This window comes from Cavia porcellus, unplaced genomic scaffold (assembly GCF_034190915.1).
Source record: "Cavia porcellus strain 051 isolate PalLab524CR breed Dunkin Hartley unplaced genomic scaffold, mCavPor4.1 scaffold_20, whole genome shotgun sequence".
Lineage (NCBI taxonomy): Eukaryota > Metazoa > Chordata > Mammalia > Rodentia > Caviidae > Cavia > Cavia porcellus.
In genome coordinates, this window is record NW_026947503.1 from 25,020,629 (window position 1) to 25,042,104 (window position 21,476).

The following is a 21,476-nucleotide window of genomic DNA, read 5'->3' on the forward strand; positions in this document are numbered from 1 at the left end:
AACCTAGGGGTTTGGAGAAAATGACTTCTACTGTTACCTCTCTCTTTAAAAATTCTCCAAGTAGATGGTTGCTATGCCTACCCTGGGCACTTGACCATTTTTTGCCCGTGGGCAGGATTCCAGTCCTCACTGAATTGGCGTAGGTTTGAGAGCAGTCGCCCTTGGCTTAAGAACTCTGGAGCTAAGAAAAGAGATTGCTTGGTGATGAGTTGACACATACTAATGGTACACCTGGTATGCAGGAGAAGATGAAATGTTCCAGAACATTCTCTGGTGCCTGTGGTAATTCCTTGTGGGTAGGGGAAGCAGATACACGTAAACCTGGAGCATTTTCCTTCTGAAATGTGCTTTAGGCAAGTTGATAGAAACATGGAAACTGAAGCCAGTTGAGCGTGAAAGTTGACTTTACCCCTGACTCAACTCTGGCCAGTGTTGCCCAATTCTCTCCAAACACAGAGGAATGGCTGTTTATGTGGAGATAAAGGGAAGCTCTCTGTTGACTTTATTTCCAAATCCTGCCTTTTGGAATTGACACAAGAAGAGGGTACCCTTTGGTCAGCAGACCCCAAACCCCTATCCCTGCTCCCTGGCTGTCTTCTCAAACAGAAGCTACTGAAATAGATATTGACCCCACAGATAAAACCCAGAGCCCCAAGGGCTTTGAACCCTGGGCTAACAGGCTTATCACAAACTGTCCATCTCTCTGCCATTTCCAAGTCCTGGGGTGAAAGACCAATGTTTTGCTCCTTTCCCTGAGAGGCTCTTCCCTGGAAGGCCTGGTTCTTGTGGGTAAGCATGTCACCTGTCAGGAATGAAGAGGTCCCCAAAATGAAGAGGGGGAGCTCCTATTCACCCTGGTTGTAGTTCACTGACTTCCATCACAGAAAAAGAATTTTCAGGACACATCTGTGAGAGGCAGTAAAGGGTTTTGTTGGACAGAATTTTAAAAGTACACACTCAAAGAAATAGAGAGCTCACCCTCAATAGGGAGAGATCTGCTTATGGCTTTAAGCTGGGTATATTTATGAGGAGTTTGGGTATGGAAATCTGTTCAATTGGTCAATCTATGAAAAGAGGGGATTCAACTTACAGATGGAAGGCGAGGGCCCTTTCTTCAGGGGAAGCGTGATGGATCACTCATAGGCGAGGGCTATAGCCACCCATAGGAGGAAGGAGCATTTTATAGGTGAAAAATGATGGTCTATTCCCAGATGAAGAAGGTGAAGGGAATGGCCAAGATTCATTTACAACAAGAAGGGAATAGCTCAGGTTTATTGTGTCTTTATGGGCCTTAGGAATTTTTGACTGGGTTTGTGTCCAGAAGCTACAAATTTTATTGAAAGTAGATTTAAATTATGGTTTTCTTTGTTTCCTGTTTTATATCTGCTTAATCTCACGTATCCTGCCTGAGGGTCACAGGTGTGACCTGTGCCTTCAGGTGCCGGCCAGTTTGGGAGAAGAGGCCAGGCCTCAGGTTTGCAGTGCCTGCAGGCAAGGGTAGGGGCCAGAGGCCTAAATCTATGCAAAAGCAACACTGCGTTAAAGCCCTGGCTCTAAAGTCAGGCCTGCTGGTCTGTTCATCTAAGTCTCTGACCTTGGATGAAGGTTTTGGTTTTTTTGGTAATCCTCTCTGTATCTGGACTTCTCCATCTGAAAATGACAGTAATAATGCTCTTGTATAGTAAAGGCTGTTCTGAAGGTTACAGCTGTTCCTATTTCTAAAACAACTCAGAATGACTGACACTTAGGAAGTGTCAAATAGGCCAGCCATTCTCCATCTTTGTGTAAGAATCTCCCAGAGACCCAGTGTGGGGCACAAGCCTATAATCCCAGGCTGAGGCAGGAAGACTACAGTTTCAAACCCAGCGGGGGCAACTTAGAGATCTAACAAGACCCTGTCTCAAATAAATAAGTAATAAAATTATTTTTAGTTTTGGGAAGACTGTGGGTTCAGGACCCTGTATAGAACAGGAGATAAAACAAAACAAAACACCCCTGGAGAGCTGTTTACCTGTGCCCTTTACGTAAGGTCCCTTCCTGAGTGTTTTTAGTATGGGCCCCGTGTCTGTGAGCACCCACCAGGGCTGCGCCTGGGTCACCCTCTCTGGGTGCTGGCATGAGCTGCTTAGAGCCACTGAATTCCTCGCAGGATGGTGCCTGCTGCACGCTCGCTTGTTAATTTGGCAAGTTCTCTGCTTTTTGTCCAGCTGATCTTTCAAGTTTCAGCTCAAACATGTCTCTTCCAGCAAAACTTTGCCTGGCCTGTGCGAAGTTTCAAATTCATGTTTTGTATACGTGTAGCTGTCTGATTTAGATCTGCAACTGCATTTGATGGCTAAAACCTCACCTCAACTGATATGACGCTATTTATAGTCTATGTATTCCACCTGATGTGAGTATTCATGGGCTTGCTGTAGAAATATTAATAGGTCTGCTGGCAGTGGCCTGCCCAGACTGCTGGGAGCTACCTAATGTATGGTATATACAACCTATTACTTTCCAAAGATGCATGTAAAATCAAATTTAAAAATTTTGCTTTCCCTCACACATCTGTAACCAAGACTGTTAGATTGTGTATCTGTGGCTGTGATTATTGACTTTCTCCTCTGCCTTGCCATTAAAGAAAAATCCTGACAGCAAAGACCATGGATTTAGCACAATGCCTGGCTCAAAGTAAGGATCAGTGGTTGTCTCTCGAGGGAACGAAGGCTTCCTCGCCGAGGAAACTGCACCTGTCTTTCTTCCTCTCTGTCACATTTGTCATGGTCCTGTGTGTCTGTGGCAGGATTTATAAAATTAATTTCACATGGCTCTTTTGTTCCTTCATGGAATCTGGCCTGTAATTTGGGTAGGGAGTCCCCGCACTGGGGTGAGCGGGATTTGGGAAGATATTTCAAACAGCTAGCTTGTTCCCCTGTCATTTAAGCCAGATTTTTGAGAAGTAGGCAGCATCTGGGGAGCACTGAAATGCCTTTGATGAAAGAATTTTCCAGGAATGATACGCAGGCAGCTCCGGGCCCAATCTGATTAGGGGAAGAGAAGGATGGGAAGACTCAGAGGCAGATAGGAAGCTGAGAGCCACTGTGTGTGACCTAATAGAGCACTTGGGGGTGCATTATGATAATGAGGAAGAACTGCCATATTCTGTGTACAGACAAACGTGATGATTACTTAGATAATTCGAGCTCAAGTCTCACCCTGGTCTGCAGTGCCTGGGAGCAGGGACCTCAGGATTCTCAAATATAAACTGTTGCTTCCACAGGCCAGGCAGACAATGAGCAAGCTGGGCCAGGAGGGACAATGGAGGGCAGAGAAAGGTTTATGCCCCATCTGGAGAGGGAAGCCCTCATTTTACTCCAACTGATTAATGCCAGGTCTTCTAACTCGGGGAGATTTTTGTTTCTTTTTAAAATTTTTATTTTTTCATGTTTGCAGTATATAATGATTACATTCATCGTGAGAAGTTGGTACATGTACGTAATACCTCTTAACTCTTTCTTTAGTAACCACCCCTCCAATCTCTTGGCCCTTTTCCCCTCTTGTAAGAGATCTATCTCCTTATTTCCTGTTTTCTCTTTCTTTATTATGCTGTTTATTTATATTTTGGGTTTTTTATATAAGAGAAATGGTGCAATATTTTAAGCTTGTATGTCTGAATTTTTTTACTTACTGTTGTGGTCTCAAGGTGCACCCATAGGTCTTCTAATTTTTAAAGAAAAATTGAAAAACTTGATGTTTAGGTGAAAATTCCCACATAAACCTGGGAAAGGTCAGATAAGGTTCACAGATCCCGCCATTAGCATCCACCAATCACATGGTAATCTTTGTCTCTGTGTATCCTTTGGTGCTTTCTGTGGTCTTTGGCCATTCATGAGTTCCTGAAATGTTCCTGTCCTTCTGAGCTGTGTGGATCTTAAGTGGAGGTCATCCTTATCACAAGTGGCTTCTCGCCCAATACCTAGAAGCAGAGTGGTCACCTCCTTTGCATACACAAAGTCCTCTTAATCAAGTTCTCAATCAGGCCCTATAGGAAATTGCTAAGCTGCCATCAGAAATCATTTGTCAGGGGCTCTGGTTTAGAAAACCCTGAAGGCTTCTGGGAAAACAGGTGTCCCTTGAGACATAAATTGTTGCTGACACCAGGAGCCTCCAACTTTGTGTTTAAAAGGGGGTAAAATAGCAGAAAAAGGCAATTTGTTCAGTTGCTACTTTTCAGAGAACAAGGCATGTTGGCTGGCATAGAAATGCTTTAGCAAGGGAGGGCATGAGTGGCTCGGCAGATCATTTTCTGTAGTTTCTGTATCTTTTGCTGATTGCCTTGTCTCCTTTCTAGCTCTCTTGGCAAAGATGCCAAATGATTTTCTTATAATTAAGTGGGCCCCTCTGTCAGGGTCATAAGGTGGAGGATCCTTGTCAACCTAGGAAGATTTGATCACTTAGGAGTGATGGGGGCAGGAACTAGTGAGACCCCCCCAAACTGGAAAGCAGTAGAACCTAACCTCTCAGCAGCCAGCAGCTCCCCCAGACTCCCCGGTCCAGTTCAGTGCTACCTGGTTCTAGTGAGCACCTGAAGATCTGAGAATAGTGGCCGGACCCCAGGCCACCAGATGCTGGGGAGGAAGAGCAGTAAGACAGATGAGCAGCCACAAGAGGCAGAAAGGGACAGTGTGTTACAGGCCCAGAGCAAGATGGACTTCATCTAGCGGGGGAGTCAGGAAGGGCCTCATGGCTGAAGCACATCTGAGATGGGGCCTGGCGGGGCTCAGTGTGAAGCAATAAAAGGTCACTCCTCTTAGAGAAAGCAGCACCAAGTGACCTTGAGGGCCTGGGTGGGAGTTTAGATTCTCACCGGTGGGTGGGTCCATCCTGGTGAGCCTTTGAAGGATTTCTGCAGGGAAAGCAGGTATGGGGTTGGGATCCACTCAAACCCTGGGCAGAGTGGGGCAGGAACTGGGAGAGGGAAAGTGAGGGACAAACACGTCACGAGAGTATCATCAGACTCTGGATGGAAATTAGGAAGGCACATGAGGTGGAGAAGGATAACACAGATGCCTGTGCTGCCATACATGTCCCTGCTGTGTGTCCCTAGTGTCTCCTCCCTTTTCCCCTGAGCCCATTCTGGTCAGTCATGTGCACCTGCAGTCCTTGCCCAGCCTCTCCTGGCCAGGTCACCAACGCCACCTGCATCGCGGTTCTGGCGATCACCTCTCAGCCCTCATCTCGCTGATCCGTGAGCAGAGCTTGGGCACTGCGTCTCCCCTCCTGTGTCCATGAACTCCCGTCTTCTCGGGCCCTCACCCGGCTCTGGCCTGGGTTTCCTCCCCATTTCTGGCCACTCCTCTTCTAGCTCCATCTTGCCTTCCAGGGCCTGGACTTTCCTTCCAGGAAAGCCACTCATGCCCTCCCTTGCTAAACTTTCAATGACCTCTGTGTCACTATAGTCATCTGCCACCTGGACCTCTTTCTGAGCTTCTGGATTCCACTTTCTACTTGGCCCCTTTCTGTGGGCGTCTAACAGAAGGCTCACTCTAGTTGCTTTCCAAAGGGCCCTCACCTTCCTGCCCACTCCTGCTTAGGGCCTTGGGTTGACTGCTCCTCTACCTCAAATGCTCTTCCCAAGGCCCTTCCCTTTCTTTTCTTTGAGTTCTTTAAATCACTTTAATCACTTTTTAAAAAAAATCACACCTGTCATATTGCCTGAAGCCTTTCTTCCGATCTTTATTTTTGTTTTTTTTGGTGGTGGAGGAGGAGGTATCCTGGAGACTGAAGCCTAGGACATTCATACTGAGCTATAGTGAGACAATGTATCACTAACTAGCTAAATTGCTCAGTCTGGATTTGAATTTATAATTCTGCCTCAGCTATCCAGAGTTTGCTTTGCTCTCTACCCACTTGGCTTCATCCACATTTAGCATAACATTTATTGTACTTGTTTATATGTCTATTCCTTGTTTGCTTTTGAGAGACTATATATTTCACAATGGAAAGGATCTTTGCTCTGTTTTGTCCCCGTTGCTGTATCCCTGGCTCCCACATGTGTATAGGAGGTACTCCATGTGAATTTGTTTCGTGAATGAAAGAACACATGGATAGAAAACTGTGCCTTGTCACCCTTTCCATTTGGGGAACAAAATCATGTGAAGGGTCAGAGGTAGCATTTCAGTGTGGATGCCTGGAAGACACAAGGACAGGACTCCCAGAAAAAAGGAAGTGCAGAGAAGGAGCCGTTTGAAAGGAAAGTGAGGTCAGAGGGGACTATTTTGAGTTTGAGTGTTTTGAGAAATGTCCAATCATAGTGTTCATGAGGCTTTTGGAGATCAGGGTCTGGACAGAGGTTGGCAGCTGTTTATATGGAGGTAATGAAGGATGACGAAGAAGACAAGGAGGAGGAAGAGGAGGAGGAGGAGGAAGAGGAAGAGGAGAAGGAAGAGGAGGAGGAGGAGGAGGAAGAGGAAGAGGAGAAGGAAGAGGAGGAGGAGGAAGAGGAGGAGGAGGAAGAGGAAGAGGAGAAGGAAGAGGAGGAGGAGGAGGAGGAAGAGGAAGAGGAGAAGGAAGAGGAGGAGGAGGAAGAGAGACAAAGCTCATTAAACAACTTTCCCCAGAAAGTTTATATTTAAGGAAGGAGAGAAACTAGCAGGAGTATTTCAAGAGAAAAAGAGCAACCAGGAAAGCCATGGAAATGGAAAGCAGTTTTGAGAAGCAGTGGCCGCAGAGGCTGAACACTGCGCAATCACGGGCAGGATGTGGACTGGTGATGGCTCCTAGTGTAACGTCACAGATGGCTTGAGGATCCAGCAGGGGTGCAGTGGAAAAACTCCCAGCAGGCCACAGAGCGATACAATCAGAGCTTTCTAGAAGCAGACCAACCCACTGTGGATGGCCAGGATGGGCAGATGTGGAGAGGATGTCCTTTAGGAGGATATTATAGTGGTCAGACCCAGGAGTCCTAAAAGTAAACTTAAGGTCTGTTAGTGTCAACATTCAAGTTGTCAAGCAGGAGGGCTGGCCCAAGGTCATGGGGTCTGAGGACTTTCTGGAACCCAGTTGGGTTCTGATGCCAGCAGCGGACATTTCCCAATGCTGTGTCACTTGGCCTTCAGAGCTAATATTTGTCTCCTATTGATCGAGGATTCAGCCCGTTACTTTTTAACTGGAGCTGGGGTTCAAAGGCCTGATGGCCGCTTAAATACTCATTATGGTGGGGATAGCACATTCCTCTGATAATCTCCACTGAGGAACAAGCAAGGATCTTTTAAGTAAACAGATGGCTCAGAAGTCAAAGGGGTGGGGCTGAGTGTGGGTTGGGGTCCATGCAGGAGGCTGTAGAAGACCCCAGGGCCAGACCCTTAGAATTGACCGGAGAGCTAAATGACTAGAAATCAAACAACAAATTCCAATCTCACATTTCCTGCCATAAATGAAACCAAATATAAGTTATTACCATAACCTTTTAATAAACAAAGAAGTTTTACAAATTCAACAACATTCTGGGGCCCTGGTGAAGAATTCCTGGGAGTGGAAAATCCAGTTTTTGGTCTCTGGTCCCTGCAGACCTTCAACTCTGTTGGACAAAGGAGAGGAGTGTGCTTTCCCTAGAAGAGACCTGGAAAATCTGGTGCTTGCTTGTGGTGGGGAAAGGCTGGAAGGTGGGGGGTGGTGGGGGGCTCTGCCTTGGGGCAGCCAGGGAGGCTGTGCAGCTCCTCACTAGGTGCTGAGGCCACTGTCTCTACCCACTGTGGCAGTCACTCACATTCACAATGGATTCGGGGGCCGGAAGCAGCCCCCCCCCCAAACAAACGTCCCTACTCACTTTGTTGACACCTAAATGCCATAATGTTAAACTTTGTCGCTTTTGGCTTAAGCATCAGCGGTTGACTCTTGTTCAAAATATTTCTGGAATGGATCCTGTGTTTAGCCTATCAGTCATTTACATCTTGGTGTGATGAGATTATTGACTCTTTCCTCGGGAGTTGAGAAGGGAGGTGAGAAGGAGAGAATGGTGGGGGGGAAGCAGAGTCCTCGGTTGAATGTCGCATCTGAGCCCGATACTTGGGGCTCAGAGAACAAGCCATAGGTCTCTGAACTTCCCTGTGTGCTTTCTTGTATATACATTGATTACTAAAACACCTGTCTCTTTAGGCTGATGTGGGAGTTTATGGAAAGTAGAGTAAAATCATAAGACAGCAAACCAAAGACCCAGAAGCTTGGCAAAATGGCAACTACTCTCCCCACAGAAAATTTTCCCTGCAAAGGGATGCTGAAGATGAAGACAAAATCTTTCTCAGTGGCTGTTTGTCCTGGTGGTCTCACACCCCTCCCCTTTTCCTGTGGGTGCCAATGTAGATATGTCCCAGCATCCTCTGCAGTGTGATATGGCCATAGGGCTGGCTCCTGGCTGGTGGAGGTGGGCAGGGGTTTATTCCCTTCTCCACCTGTGGCTGGCAGAGGATCCTATCCCAGGGGATTGTGGGGCAAACAAAGAGGGTGCTGAGGTCTCTAAAGGGATGCATGGGGCAGAGAATTTTTTCTAACCCACAGAAAAATGCAGGAAATGTACCTTTACTAAGCCACTGTGACTTGGGAATTATTGATTATGGCTTTAACTTGCTCCGACTTACTTTCTTCTCTCCTCAGGGTCCTGCCCAAGGAGGAAGAGTTAGGCAGGAGGAAAGGGCCAGGAGCCAGGGACCTAGGATGCCCAAAGCATCCTCCACAGGCTGGAAGCACTGGGTACCAGCTGCCATATGTACCTGGTGTAACCTGGAAGTTTAAGGATGATTCTTGTATGTAAACCATGAAGGCTTAAGCATCCAACAAGGTCACTGAATACACTTGAAGGTGGAGATTACTTGTGAAATGGGGATACTAGTTGAATATTAAACTGACATGTCTGTTCATAATGCCGTGTGGCTTCCCTTCCACTGATTTAAATTTTAATTGCTTCAAGGTAGCAAAGTTACAAAGTAGAACTTAAAAACGTCATTTCAACAATTGCATGGTTCCGGCTGAAAATGTAGAACAGGCAAAACTAATATATGTAGAAAAATTCAGGACAGCTCTGGGATATACGGACTGACTTGGAGGACGCATCATAGAGCGTGGATGGCAATTTGGGCTCCATAGGTGTGTGTGCACCAACTTCTGTGATCACGCACTTAAGATTTGTGTATTTTCTTACACATGAATTTTACCTTAAAAGCAAATAAGCTAAATAAAAGTCTAGCCAATGATACAAATGCTGAAGTACTGGGGGTAGTACACGACGCCTACAATCTATTCTTCGAAGATTCAATAATTACGAGAGATGGCAGATATTTGGTAACAGGCAGAACAAAACTAATGTTATTAGGGTGGAATCTAGGTGGCAGGCCCAGGGTGTTTTCGTAGTCTTTCTCAACTTTTATTTGCAAGTTTTCATAATAAAATGTTAGAGGCATTGGTGTATGTGTGGGGGGTGGTCATTGCTGTGTTCTGGGACTCAAACTGACCATTTTCAGTCCCAAGGAAATAAATGGCATTGATACCAGGATTTGCCGAGGGACATGCAGTTTTTGTCCATTTTAAAATCTTTTCTGTATCAGGAGCTAAATCTAGTTGGTTCATGTTAGAGGTTTACCAAAGGCCTTGCACTCCCAAGGGCATTCTCGGCAGAGGGAAACAGGAAGAGAATGGCTGTGGGGGGGAAGGGAGACCAGGGTCTGACCTGGGGACACTGTTGTCTCTGGGGACCCTTGTCTCACCACCCTGGGCCCCTGGCAAGAGGAGAAACACCAAAGAGTGCGTAGCCCCCTCATGGTCCTCGAGCCATGGGTGGGGGCAGCAGAGCCTTTTGTCCCAAGTCCCATTGGGGAGCCTAGAGTGCGTGCTGGGAGCAGGCAGAGGGCCGACTGTGCAGAGCGAGGCTCCAGTGAGAATCCAGGCAGAGGCTGGGCCGATCAGGCTGGCCCCCAGGCCCCTGGAGGGTGGCATGGGGTACTTGAAAGCCTACCCAACAGACAGAGAAAACAACACCCAGTGTCTGCAGAGGGAGATCACCGTCTCTGCCCCCCGGCACTCACCAGAGCCCTCTACAGGAAAGGGCCTCAATGGGCGTTTGATTTATACGTTGACTATCCCCCAAGACAATTTTAAACCAGGAGACAAAATTACACTGAAAGAGCAAACCGTTGATGCCTTTTATTCTGCTCGGGAACACGGCTTGGTGCAGCAAAGGTGCCAATTCTGTGTCCATCTAATCCTGTGTCAGTGGGTGCTGGGCTCCGTAGCACAGGCTTGTCTCACCTCCTGGACAGCACTCCGCAGTTCAAGCCCTGTAGCTCACTGTTTGTACACCATACTCCGCAGGTGCTGGGTAGGGGAGCCCCCATTCCCACGAAGTTTCACTATTCCAGTATTTGGAGGTTTTACTTCAGCTTGCGGTGAAGACTGGAGGAAGTCAGCTTGGACTTTGGAGGAAGAAAAGGAGAAACCTAGAGGGAGCAGGGGAATCACTTAGGCTGAAGCGTTTTGGCTCGTGACAGTTTTCTGTAATGTCCAGTGTGATGCTTCCCAGTTGAATGTGTTTGGAGGTGGTTTGGTCTCTATAAATGGTCCTGGTGCCAAGTACCTGTACCCTCTGCCTGCCTCTCCCCACCCAAGAACCCCAGAGCTGAGGGGCTGCCAGGGCAGGTACAGGCAAGTTGACCCAGCACTGCCCCTACGGAGAGTCTCAGCCCTTTCCCTCCAACGGAACCACCTACATACTGCCTTGGCCGGGGTCACAGAGTTGTTCTGCCCATGATGGTTGGGCTGTCTCCTTCCCTTACTTGTTCAGAGAAACATCCAGTCTTGGCTGTTCCAGATCTTCATTTGGGAGAGCAAAAATGCCCTAGAAGTCCATAAGGATACAAATCAGAGCACATCCTTGTTTCTAGTCCTCTAGACCCTCGGCATTGGTCACATGTAGAGTCGAAGGGTAAGAGCCCCAGGACTCTGGTGCAAAAGAGGGAGTGGACAAGGCAAGGCCAGACTCCTTCTGGGCCACATATTCTGCAATCACAAGATTCCAGTTTGCTGAGCCCAGGATGTTGTAGGACACAATCTCTTACCCTTTTGGCATTTGGTCTGGACAAAACCAACGAGGAACTTCCTGATTTAGCAACTATCTAAAACTGCGAAGGCAAGGGTTGCTGAGAGATTGCCCCAATCTGCTTTTATTCACAAACTCGGCCAAACAGCCTGATCATTGGGCTGCCAGGGTGCCCGTCTGCCAGGCTGCCAGAGATTTGCCACTCTATGTCCCACACTTACCTCTTCAGTATCACCCAGCAATACTCTGTTCCAGTATGCTCCTTTGGTAGCTTGTTTATTGTAATCCCCAACACCCCTTCCCTACTAACTGGCAAATTGAGCCCTTTCCTCAGGGAGGAAAGAAGGTTTTCCTTCAGTAGTAGGCTGTGGTGTTGCCAAAGCTCAAGAGGAAACATGGTTCCCCTCCAGCTCTCCCAGCCCGGTTCATGGTGCCAGAAGGCAGCACTGTGGCCAGCGCAGAACTGTATGAAGCAGCCAGGCACACCTGGATGGGGAGCTTGGATTGTGCCCAGCAGTCCCAAGGCTACCAGTGGTGCCCTGCCAGAGAAGGGAGGTACTTTCCACCTACCTTGTCACTGTCACGCTCCCTCCCTATCACTTGCAACCCACTGGGACCATATCCAGGACCAGCCTGGAATTTGTAGGGGGTGGGGAAGGTGTTGACAGCAGTGTGAGGTGTTTGGAGAAGGATGTGGCAATTGGGGGGCAGGGGCACCACGAAGGCACTGGGCAGGAGGCAGTGGGGCAAATGCACCATTTTCCCAAATCCTGTCTGGGGTCAGTATTACCAAGAGGGAACCTCTGTTCTCATCCTTCTCCGTTCTTAGCAGTTTGCAGCCAAGTTTCACAATCTACTTGAAGAGTCTATGCTAGGACTTCAGCAAACTCAGGCTCAAATCTCCCCCGCCCCATCCAATTCAAACCTGTTAAAGAGAGAATCTATGGTTCCAGGTCTCTTGAAAACACACTTTTTTGGAAGTTTTCTTTCAGAGGGGAAAGTACCAAAGGGACCAGAAGGTAGTTTTTGGGCTCTCACCCCTGGGGCTTCATTGAAAGCTGTTTCTCAGGGACTAAAAAAGCTAGTCCTAGAATTTGCAGACACCCATGCTCACTGCTGACTTTCTATAGGCTTTAAAATTTTGGAAGTGCCCACTTCACTCTTGTATCTCAGTGTAGGCGAAAAGCTTAACCTAGCATTTGTATTTGCCTCTAAGCATCAACACCCAGGATTCCGAGAGGCTCTATCCACCTGGCCCTGTCCTGTTATGTCCTTGTAAGCCTGGGCAAGATGGCAGGAGCCCTAGGTGCTGTCACTAGCTTTCTGGCAAGATCATTAATTGCTCAAGGAAAAGGCTACGAGAAAGCAAGGGCTGACTACACTGTGTCCTGCAGGGAGACCACCCTGGCTGGAAGCTCCTGAGGGGATGGGCTAAGGATACGGAAAAGAGACTCAGTGCTAATGAAAAAGGGAAAACTTGCCAGGAGCCGATCTGACCGGAATGATGTGGCATGAGAAAAAAATGCCACGAGGTTTTCATGGCGAACTGGTAGAAGGCTGAGATTTTGAACATCACTTTGAGAACCGCTGTGGGTTCATTACTGAGTCCCATTAACTCTCCCACATGTTCAAGGCTGGCTGGATTAATACTGGAGAGAAAATCTGTGTTTCCAGGAATGGACCGACATGGATTATGTGGTATTATATAAAACCAGTAATTCTCAAGCTTAATAAAAAGACCAATTGGCAGATGGCTAAGAACACACATGTATCCTGTTACTATGCTTAAGCCAGTGGCCTGGGGCAGGCTATGGGGCTTTCGGCTGACATTAAGGAAACGAAGTTATAAATCTGCAGGCATTTAAGTCTCTTTGAAACAAGACAAAGAATTCATGAAAGCAGCTTTAAATCAGACAACCCATAATACCTGATGTAGAAAATGTTCCAGCTTCCACAATTCTTTATTAAATATTTGACAAGTTGCATCACTTCTTTACAATGACTTTGTTTTGTCACATTACTCTTTTGCTGTCAGAAAAACAAACTACAATTTTTCTGTAGAGCTCTCAAGAAAAAAAGCAAAAAAGGACTTGTTTTTAAACAAAACTTTTCTTGTGTGTATCAAATTCAACCATATTTTAAAGCTATTCTGATTGTGAAAATGAGCTTTACCCATAAGTTGTCTTAAAAAAAACATCAAGGTAGTTTGGTTTTGACCATTGTATCAAATAGTACTTGGCTTTGTATTAGGAGGTGGATTTACAATAAAAAGTTATGAAACATTGAGAATTTATTTGGAATGCTTGAAACTCTTTTCACCTTCAAAGTCACACTGTTTTGTTCATGTTTCATTTGATAATAGATCCTGAATTAAGAAAGGACAACAAACGAACATCTTCCTAGGGTTCTCTCAGGCTCTGAGGGTCAGAATCCTCAAGACAGAGCCTGGAGAAACCTGTAGAAGGGACAAATCTCTCACTCCCTTTTGAACCAGGTTACTCACAGAGGTGTAAAAATGCTATACAAATATATTTGGACAGCATATGCACTTACATATGTATTTATGTTACATAATAGTAAAGGAAGAACAAAGTCACGCCAAGTTACCAAGAAGGAAACTGTGACAAGCTATGTGAAATTAGTCTGAGTACAAGGATGGGCTTACAAAGGAACACGGACATCTGCTGATGGAACTCCTGGTCATGAGAAAGGCTTCTGATGCACTGATACAGGGTGAAGAGCACAGTACACTAGAGGTCGGGCATCAACAGCGATGTCCTGAGATTCCTGTTGCTACTCCTTACAAACAAAACTAACACAGAGACATGCACTTTCAACATGCTCTACTTTGAGTGTAACATCTTTGACAAAGGACAGATGTCAAATGAGAGGTTTCCTTGGAAAATTTCAAACCAACAGAAAGCTACTTCTTTCCTACAAAACATTAACACAGGCTCATGTCCTAATGCTATGGAATTTTCTCTGACACACTGCAAATACTCTGGAGTGGAGTGTGCGTATGTAAGTGTATATACACTGTTCATTAAGGCTTATATAAATTAAAAAAGTGGTCCAAAGTATATCACATTTTCTTCCTAGTTTTAAAATCTAGACTACAAAGTGGAGTCTGTAAGTTTTTGTCTTTTAACACATCTTAGTTCTGAAGTTGGCAGTTTTGACATGACTTAGGATGTACTCCAATGCCTGAACGAGACAGAGGTAGTGCATGATCTTTTGGGAGTCAGGAGCATCCCTACTGGCAAGGCAGAAAATGACATCAGACAGCATCTCCCTTGCTCTCCTGGCCACAGGGGTGAAGAGGCAGGGTGAAGGGAGAGGACAGAAAGAGCAGAGCTAGCACAGTGGGCAGGGGCTGGGGAGCCGATGACCCCAGGTTCCCTGTGTAGACTTTAAAATCTCAGATGAGAGATGCAAGACTATTAGGAAAATACAGGAGTCAACTGGCAGAAAACAAAACCAAAAACCAAAACTGGTGACTGTCACAACATTGAGAATGTTACTGCATGTGAACTCGACTTTTGACACAGCCAACTAGGGTCTGGCAAGATCAAAGAGCAATGATACAGTGCATGCCATCTATGTAACAGGCCAAGTGCAGAAAAGCACCTCAAATACTCTGCAAACTGTTTCTCAGAATCTATCACTGGGTCCCTACATGGGGGGAATAATCCACATCCAGCTGCTTTACGTCGTTTGCCACAGGAATTTAGGAAATATCTGATGTCACTGATGAATGGGCGTTAGAAACCAGGCACCTCCCATTTTTAATTTTCACAAGACTGGCTATAGACAAGGAAATGTATCAGGTGAACATGGAAAGCGGGACACACCAGCACTCAGTCTGAGCTCATCCTGTTAGAAAGGCTTCAGATTTACTCTCAGATCAACTGGGGCAAGAACGGAAGCACTCTAGAAGCCACAAGCACCCCTGTGATGCTCCAAGCCTTCCACACACAGGTGCACACTGGCTCTCACCCAGCTTCCTGCAATTGGCCTGTGACAACCACAGCTTCCGAGGGAACCAGAGAAATGGGATACCTGGGATCTCTATGGCTCAGGAGATAACAGAGACCTTGGCATGCAGAGCAGCCTGGCTGCTGGGACAAGCAGGACAGACAGCACCTCCCCCTGCCTCAGGCCGGCCTGCCAGTGTGGGGGGACCAGCCAGGGTCCAGCAACAAATGCACTTTCTCTTCTGCCACCTGCAGTTATGGCACGAAAATCACCAGGAGCGGCATTAAAATTTACACACAAGAAGACCCAGAACCATTCTAGGCAAAGACTGAAACTTTGTAAATAGTTGTGAACAGTGAACTGTTGATTTCTTTAAAAAAACTAAACCCAAATTCAGCAGTATTTAATTGTCAGTAAAACCAGAGGGCAGATTAAGGGGTCGATGAACTAAGGGTCACCCACAGTAACCCCCTTTTAAGTATTCATCAGGGTATACACTGATGATTCTTGTACATTCCTGTCTTAAAAATGATCTGAATAGTTTTTCTTTTTGTATTTTCAATATTTAGTCTAATTTGCATTTAGACAATAGTCTGATTTTTTTTTTTACAATTTATAAAACAACAGAAAATCTCAGTTATTACATGAGCATCAGATTTTTCCTCCTGCAATTACATGGTCTTTCTCAAAAACCATCAAAGTTACTTCTCAACTCAGGCTTCGGCATGATTTTTTAAAAGAAACTGACTCTGGACTATGAAAGTTACCAAAAAACTGTTATTTTGTTTTTTGCCACTGAGACATTTGTTATATTAATTGTAGGGGGGTAAAAAAATTCCCACCAAAAAAACAAAAATAAGGAGCATTTTAAAAATTATTACTTAACATCCAAGTTTTCTAATCACTACTAAATATCTTCAAGCTGGCATGAAAAGGAGCCAATACTCAGCTCTGTAGCAAGTCACCTTGTTCTAGAACCTCAGGGTTCTACACGGCCTCAGACAACTTGTCTGCAACCACGAGTGTCCACAGTTTCTTGCGTGCCGCACAGCACTGCACGAATACGACTGATTTCTTACACCAAAGTTCTTCTCACACAACAGAGACTCCGAACTCACAAACTTTTGTATTATCTATGACTGGCAAGAGACCCACTCTCCAGTGTCTCCTAACAGCACGACAGGGTCTAGGACAACACACGTGAAACAGGACAGCAGGGCTGCTGACCTCTCCTGTCTCAGGCATCTTCTCACCACAGGACAGCATTCTGCAACACAGACTGCACAGAGACCCTCAATCTTAAACCACCACAGCATGACCTCAGGGGATCAAGTCAAGTCCTTCTCACTTTTAATCTAGCATACAAGAGACACGACTCAGGCAGTACACAGCATCGAAGCATGCAACAGGTCATAGGTAACAGAAATTGGTTAGATTAAGTGTATATTAAATAAATCCTTGTAGTTGAGTAGAAATCACAAAACAACTGGAAAGGACAGGTCTGTAGGCTCAGCTTTACATTCAGGTATATACCAGCAGCCAGATTCACAACTGATAGATATTGCACCAGAAAGATGTGTGCAGGGAAAAGAAATAATCATCACATTTAATGGTCATGATAAAAAACCAAACAAAAACAAAGCCAGGTATGACCTCCAAGTGGTACATAAAGTGCCTTCAGAACGGGTGCAGTTTAGAGCAAGAACTGATCATTTAGCTACGATTAGCGAACACACAAAAAGGAGACCGAAGGGATCTGGCTTCCACAGTTTTGCGTCAAATAGTGCTGAGTTTCATTCAAAATGTCTCTACTACAAACAGCGAAAGGGGAAATATAATAAAAGGGTGTCTGTACAGCAACAGGAAGGGTTAATAATTCCTCTCATGAGAAATGATAGTCTAACCCTGCCTCGAATGTGGTATAGCACACGTAATTACTGCTAAGGAATAATGGTGTGATTCCTTTCAAGTTAACACAAATATGTCATGCTATGTTACAATTCTCTCGGCTTGTAGCTATTATCTAAATTTGTACAAAAAAGTAATATCCAGTTTATTTTCATTCTGAGTATGGAAAAAAATGATCATTATACCTAATGTTACATTTGAAATTCTCTCCAAGTTCTTGTCTGTAGAAGGTTTCTGAACAAAAATTAATTTCTAATTTTAATAAAGTAGAGGGGCAGTGTGGCAAAGTACTTCAAAAATAAAAATGTCATTGACATCAAGCTTGGTATGAAATTCAAATACCAAAAAAAATGCTCACTTTACCAAGTGCATGAGACATCTTTAATTGTAACGAAATAAAATCTGAAAATCAGTCTGAATCATTTTAAAAAGTAAACATGAATTGTAATACTATACCTGTAAAGTGATTAATTCCATTCACTGTCATTAGAAAGTATGCAAAATATTTATTAAGGGCTTTGCCTGCAGAGGCACAACATAAATAGAACAAGTCTTCCTGAAATGTAATTAGTGTACACATCAACCATTTGAGAAGTCGTGGTGAAGAGCAGGAATTCAGCTGGGACCGGCTTCCCGAGTCTGCAGGAGGGCACGGCAGGGGTGGAGGCCCGGTCTGGGAGCCATGATGCACGGCGGTGCCCGCCACCGGCTCCACAAAAGTCTTGTCAGGCAAATGCAAAAGAGCATGTGGAACTTGCCGGACGGTCATCGGCCCTGAGGAAATACACCTTAATCCACCCCTTCGAATCCTTGAGCGTTCTCCACAGCCATGAGAAGCTTCTCTCTTAAATCTTCGAAGGTTTCATATGGAGGTAAGTCAAGGCGATTAAAGCTGCAAAAGGAACAGGAGCAGGTAAAAGGTTACCATTCTGACCCTTCAGCCACACAGCCCTTCCCAGATGTGGCTGACGGGGCACTGGGTATTTGAACAAGAAATGATGAGCCTCAGCCACAATTCTGAGTACTAGGAAATAAATTCTAGCTGTGAAACTGTCCATGTCAAACAGGGTATAGACACTACAGAGGAGAGAAAAACAACTTGCTAATAGTCTACAAAACCTCTGCTATAGCCAGATGTGGATTCTAGAAAAAGCCTGGTGGGAAGGAGACACGCAGGCAAGGTAATACATGCACCCACGCAGAGAGTTCAAGCCCTGGTGCCCAGTGCTGCAGGAATTGGCAGGAGTCGAGATGTGCCTGTTTTCAATGCTATCACTTATTCTCCACTGGGCCTGAGCCACATGCCCTTCTGAGAACCAACGACCTTCACTTTCGTCACCAGCCTATGAAGCAGGCTGAGGTCACCTCCTTTGTGCAGCTAAAGATCCTGAATCAGAGAGGCAAAGTCAAGGTGCCAGGAATCCTGCTCCTAGAAATACTGCAGACCCTCCAGGGCACAGCCCTGGCTGCCTGGAGCTGTAGAATGTCAATGTTAAGTCACTTCTGCTAAGTAGAATCTGGCAAGCCAGCTCCATCTGGAGTGCAGAACTGCATTTATGAAGAGCTCTGCTATCTCAGGAGGCTTGGGTGGGGGGTGGTGCTGACACCTCACAGGTGAGCCTAAGGGCTTCATGCAAATGGATGGCCTTGGCAGGCAATCAGGTCAAGTTCACGTTCTGGTTCTGCCACTTGCCAGCCGTGTAACATTGGGCAAGTCGTCCAGGGTGGCTCATCTGTGAAAGTAGGAAGATGGCTCACAGGAGCGCTGAGTGATCAGAATTTCAGAAAATCAGAATATATGTACAGTGGGCCTGGCACACAGCAAGTGCTCAAATGACAAGTGATCAGCGGTGTTATTCATTCAAAATTCACTGATTATCCACCGTCAGTTTCTGTGGGGACACCGCTGATGGCCACAGACACCTGCCACAACTCATGATCACTTAGAAGAGGATAAGTGAGTGGAGTCAACCGGTCTTACTTCATTGGCTTCACCCACACCACTTGGGTTTGAAACAGCCCCCCTTCGAGAGGCTGATGTCAGGCTCTAGGTGTGAGAACAGTAATTCATGTTTTAAAAGCGGACTATCGACAGCAGTGCCAACGAAAAAAAACACACCTCCATGCTAAGGCCGTAACAACTCCTAAAATGTGTAACGAGTCCCCACTGAGCTCCATGCCGAAAGCCACTACATTAAAAGACAGGGTGTGCTTCTCAAAATTTTAAAACTGCAATGCTAAGAGTCCCAAAAGAAATTCTTAATTTTTTGTTTTTTTTGTATTGACAATGGTCTAAGAACAAAATTGCACCCAGTGTAAAGGCAGAACTCTACTTTTCAAACTGCACAAGAAGGAATCTTTCAGAGGCGGCTCCTGCCTTGTAAGTCAGAGGCTCACAGTCCAGGGCCTGCAATTCCTGCAGGGTCTAAAGATCCCTTAAAAAGAGGCCTACACATGATGCCAGTTTGAGAAGCAATGGTGCACAGGAGAGAAAGGGTGAATGGGGCAGGTTAAGATCTGAGGTCTGACTTGTGTTTCAGAGGGGCTGGGCCTCAGTTTTCTTATCTATAGGAATGGAGCCATCAGATAACCTACGTCTTAGAATTGTGACAATTACATGAGTCACGTCAATGTCTGGAAGGAGCAGGCATTTGGTAAATGCTTGTCACTGCTACTTCTGAAGGAACTAACTGGCTTTGGTGCACCCTTGGCAAACATGACGATCCTGAGCAGGCCACTGCCCTCAGTGGGCTTAGGCTCTCTCATTTGAAACATATGTGAGCTGAAATTAATAGTACAGCAAACGGGTCTGGGATTACTAGGGAAAGTACACCGGCACTGACTTTTCCACAACAACGAACTGAAGCTTATAAGCAATCACACACCTGATGGTTACATCTGAATACCCTAAAGAAAGGGCCAGATCTTTCAACTTTTGCTCTTCTACCAAAGCAAATTCTTAGTCTGAAGCTTAATTGTGCATTTTACATTCATGAACATCATGGAGGAAATCGCTCATCTCCTGGCTGAAGGTCACTTGAAACTGTTGCAGAGGAGTGGCCACAAAGCTCCTGTTTCTGTTCACAATATGATCGGGTCCAGCTCAGACACAAGCCATGCAGAAACGAAGAGCAGCCTGTCCATGAAGTTCTGGGGTGCTTATGACCCATTCCTACAGGGATGGCAGACTGGTCTGAGGGAGCACCTGAGGAGAGCTCCTTGCTTAATTTCTCTAACATAGAGACAGGAATATAAGCTTTGGGAAGAGTTAGTTTGATATCTTACAACCTTCCTAGGTTAACTTTTTGTCTTTTTGAAACAAGGTCTTGCTATGAAGTTCAGACTGGCCTCGAATTCATTTGGTGGACCAGGTTGCCCTCAGACTTGCAGTGGTTTCCCACCTCAGCCTTCTGAGTGCTGGGATTATAGTCATGTGACACCGTGCCTGGCCTCTAGATCTATTTTTGAAAGTTTTCTTTTTTTTTTTTGTCTTTTTCCTTTTTATCGGTACTGAGGATCGAACTCATGACTCCCTGCTTTCAAGGCAGGCGCTTATGCCGCTGAGCTAAATCCCCAGCCCCTATTTTTGAAAGTTTTCAAAAATACTTTTTTCTTTTGAAAATCCCACTGCTCAGGCCACACTACGTCCACATCTCTGGGAGCAGGACTCTAGTACAAGGGTTTTGAAAAGCTCTCCACATACCACCATGGTCAGTTACTACTGATTTCAGATTTCTCTGGGCAGTATCATGTCCTAGTCCTGGTAAAGAATGTGAGAATTCCAAAATTGAAGAAAAGTTCAACAGCAAGATATCTCTGCCCACAGGGTAACAGAGGGATGTGGGCCGAACCAGACTGGTTCTCTCTGAAGAGGATAAAGGCTGTGTCGACACAGGAGGTGTATTTGGTGCAGTGGGGAAGCGGGCAGACGATTTCTGGCAGAGTTCAAATCCTCTGATTTGGGAATCTGTGAACTCTGTGCTCCTGAGCAAGCATTCTCCTCGTCCAGGGGCATAATCAGGGTGCACTGTAAGATGAAACAGTGCCTGGCCCACAAAAGACAACTGTGTTAGGTAACTCAGGAGCTCCCTGTACCCGTCCCCATCTCTGTGGCTGAGACTGGGAGTTTTGACACCCACAGCCCTGGGCTCAGCTCTGTGCTGGCTGCCTTTCAAACTGAGGCTGTCACAGCCCAGAAGACCACACTGGGCTCTGACACTGGCTGAAATAAAAGCTCCAAACGACCAAAACATTTTCCTCCTAGAATAAAAGTGCGTAACATGGGTAACGACTGTTCTGGATATTCACCCATTTCTGGCTTTTAAAGGTCCGACAGGCAATGACCACATTCATTCCATTCAGAGAGTCATGTGAATGGCATGAATGGAAAAACCGTTTCTTTCTGGTGAGGCAAGGGGATTGTACAGAAGCAAAGAACCTTTCAGAGCCAACTTCTCACAAAGGCATTTTCGTGAGAATTTCTCCCCCAGCCCATCTGTAGCAAGGGTGTCTCTGCCACTGTAGA

The 21,476-nt window shown here is 45.8% G+C and overlaps 1 protein-coding gene and 1 long non-coding RNA gene across 10 annotated transcripts in view; both read right to left on the reverse strand.

Annotated features, from left to right (window-relative positions):
* Positions 1 to 10,145: 10,145 nt before the first annotated feature.
* Positions 10,146 to 11,280, reverse strand: LOC134471771 (uncharacterized). Its single transcript, XR_010041398.1, has 2 exons — positions 10,806 to 11,280; positions 10,146 to 10,469 (listed from the first exon to the last, which is right to left on the reverse strand). It is a non-coding gene; the product is annotated as an uncharacterized LOC134471771 (long non-coding RNA).
* Positions 11,281 to 13,001: 1,721 nt separating this feature from the next.
* Nedd4l (NEDD4 like E3 ubiquitin protein ligase) overlaps positions 13,002 to 21,476 on the reverse strand; it is a 335,786-nt gene continuing 327,311 nt past the window's right edge. For all 9 annotated transcript variants that reach the window (XM_005005527.3, XM_003474136.4, XM_013157143.2 and 6 more), the window contains one exon: positions 13,002 to 17,843. In XM_005005527.3, the coding sequence (XP_005005584.2) occupies positions 17,741 to 17,843 (103 nt within the window). In that variant the 3' untranslated portion in view covers positions 13,002 to 17,740. The remainder of the gene's footprint in view (positions 17,844 to 21,476) is intronic.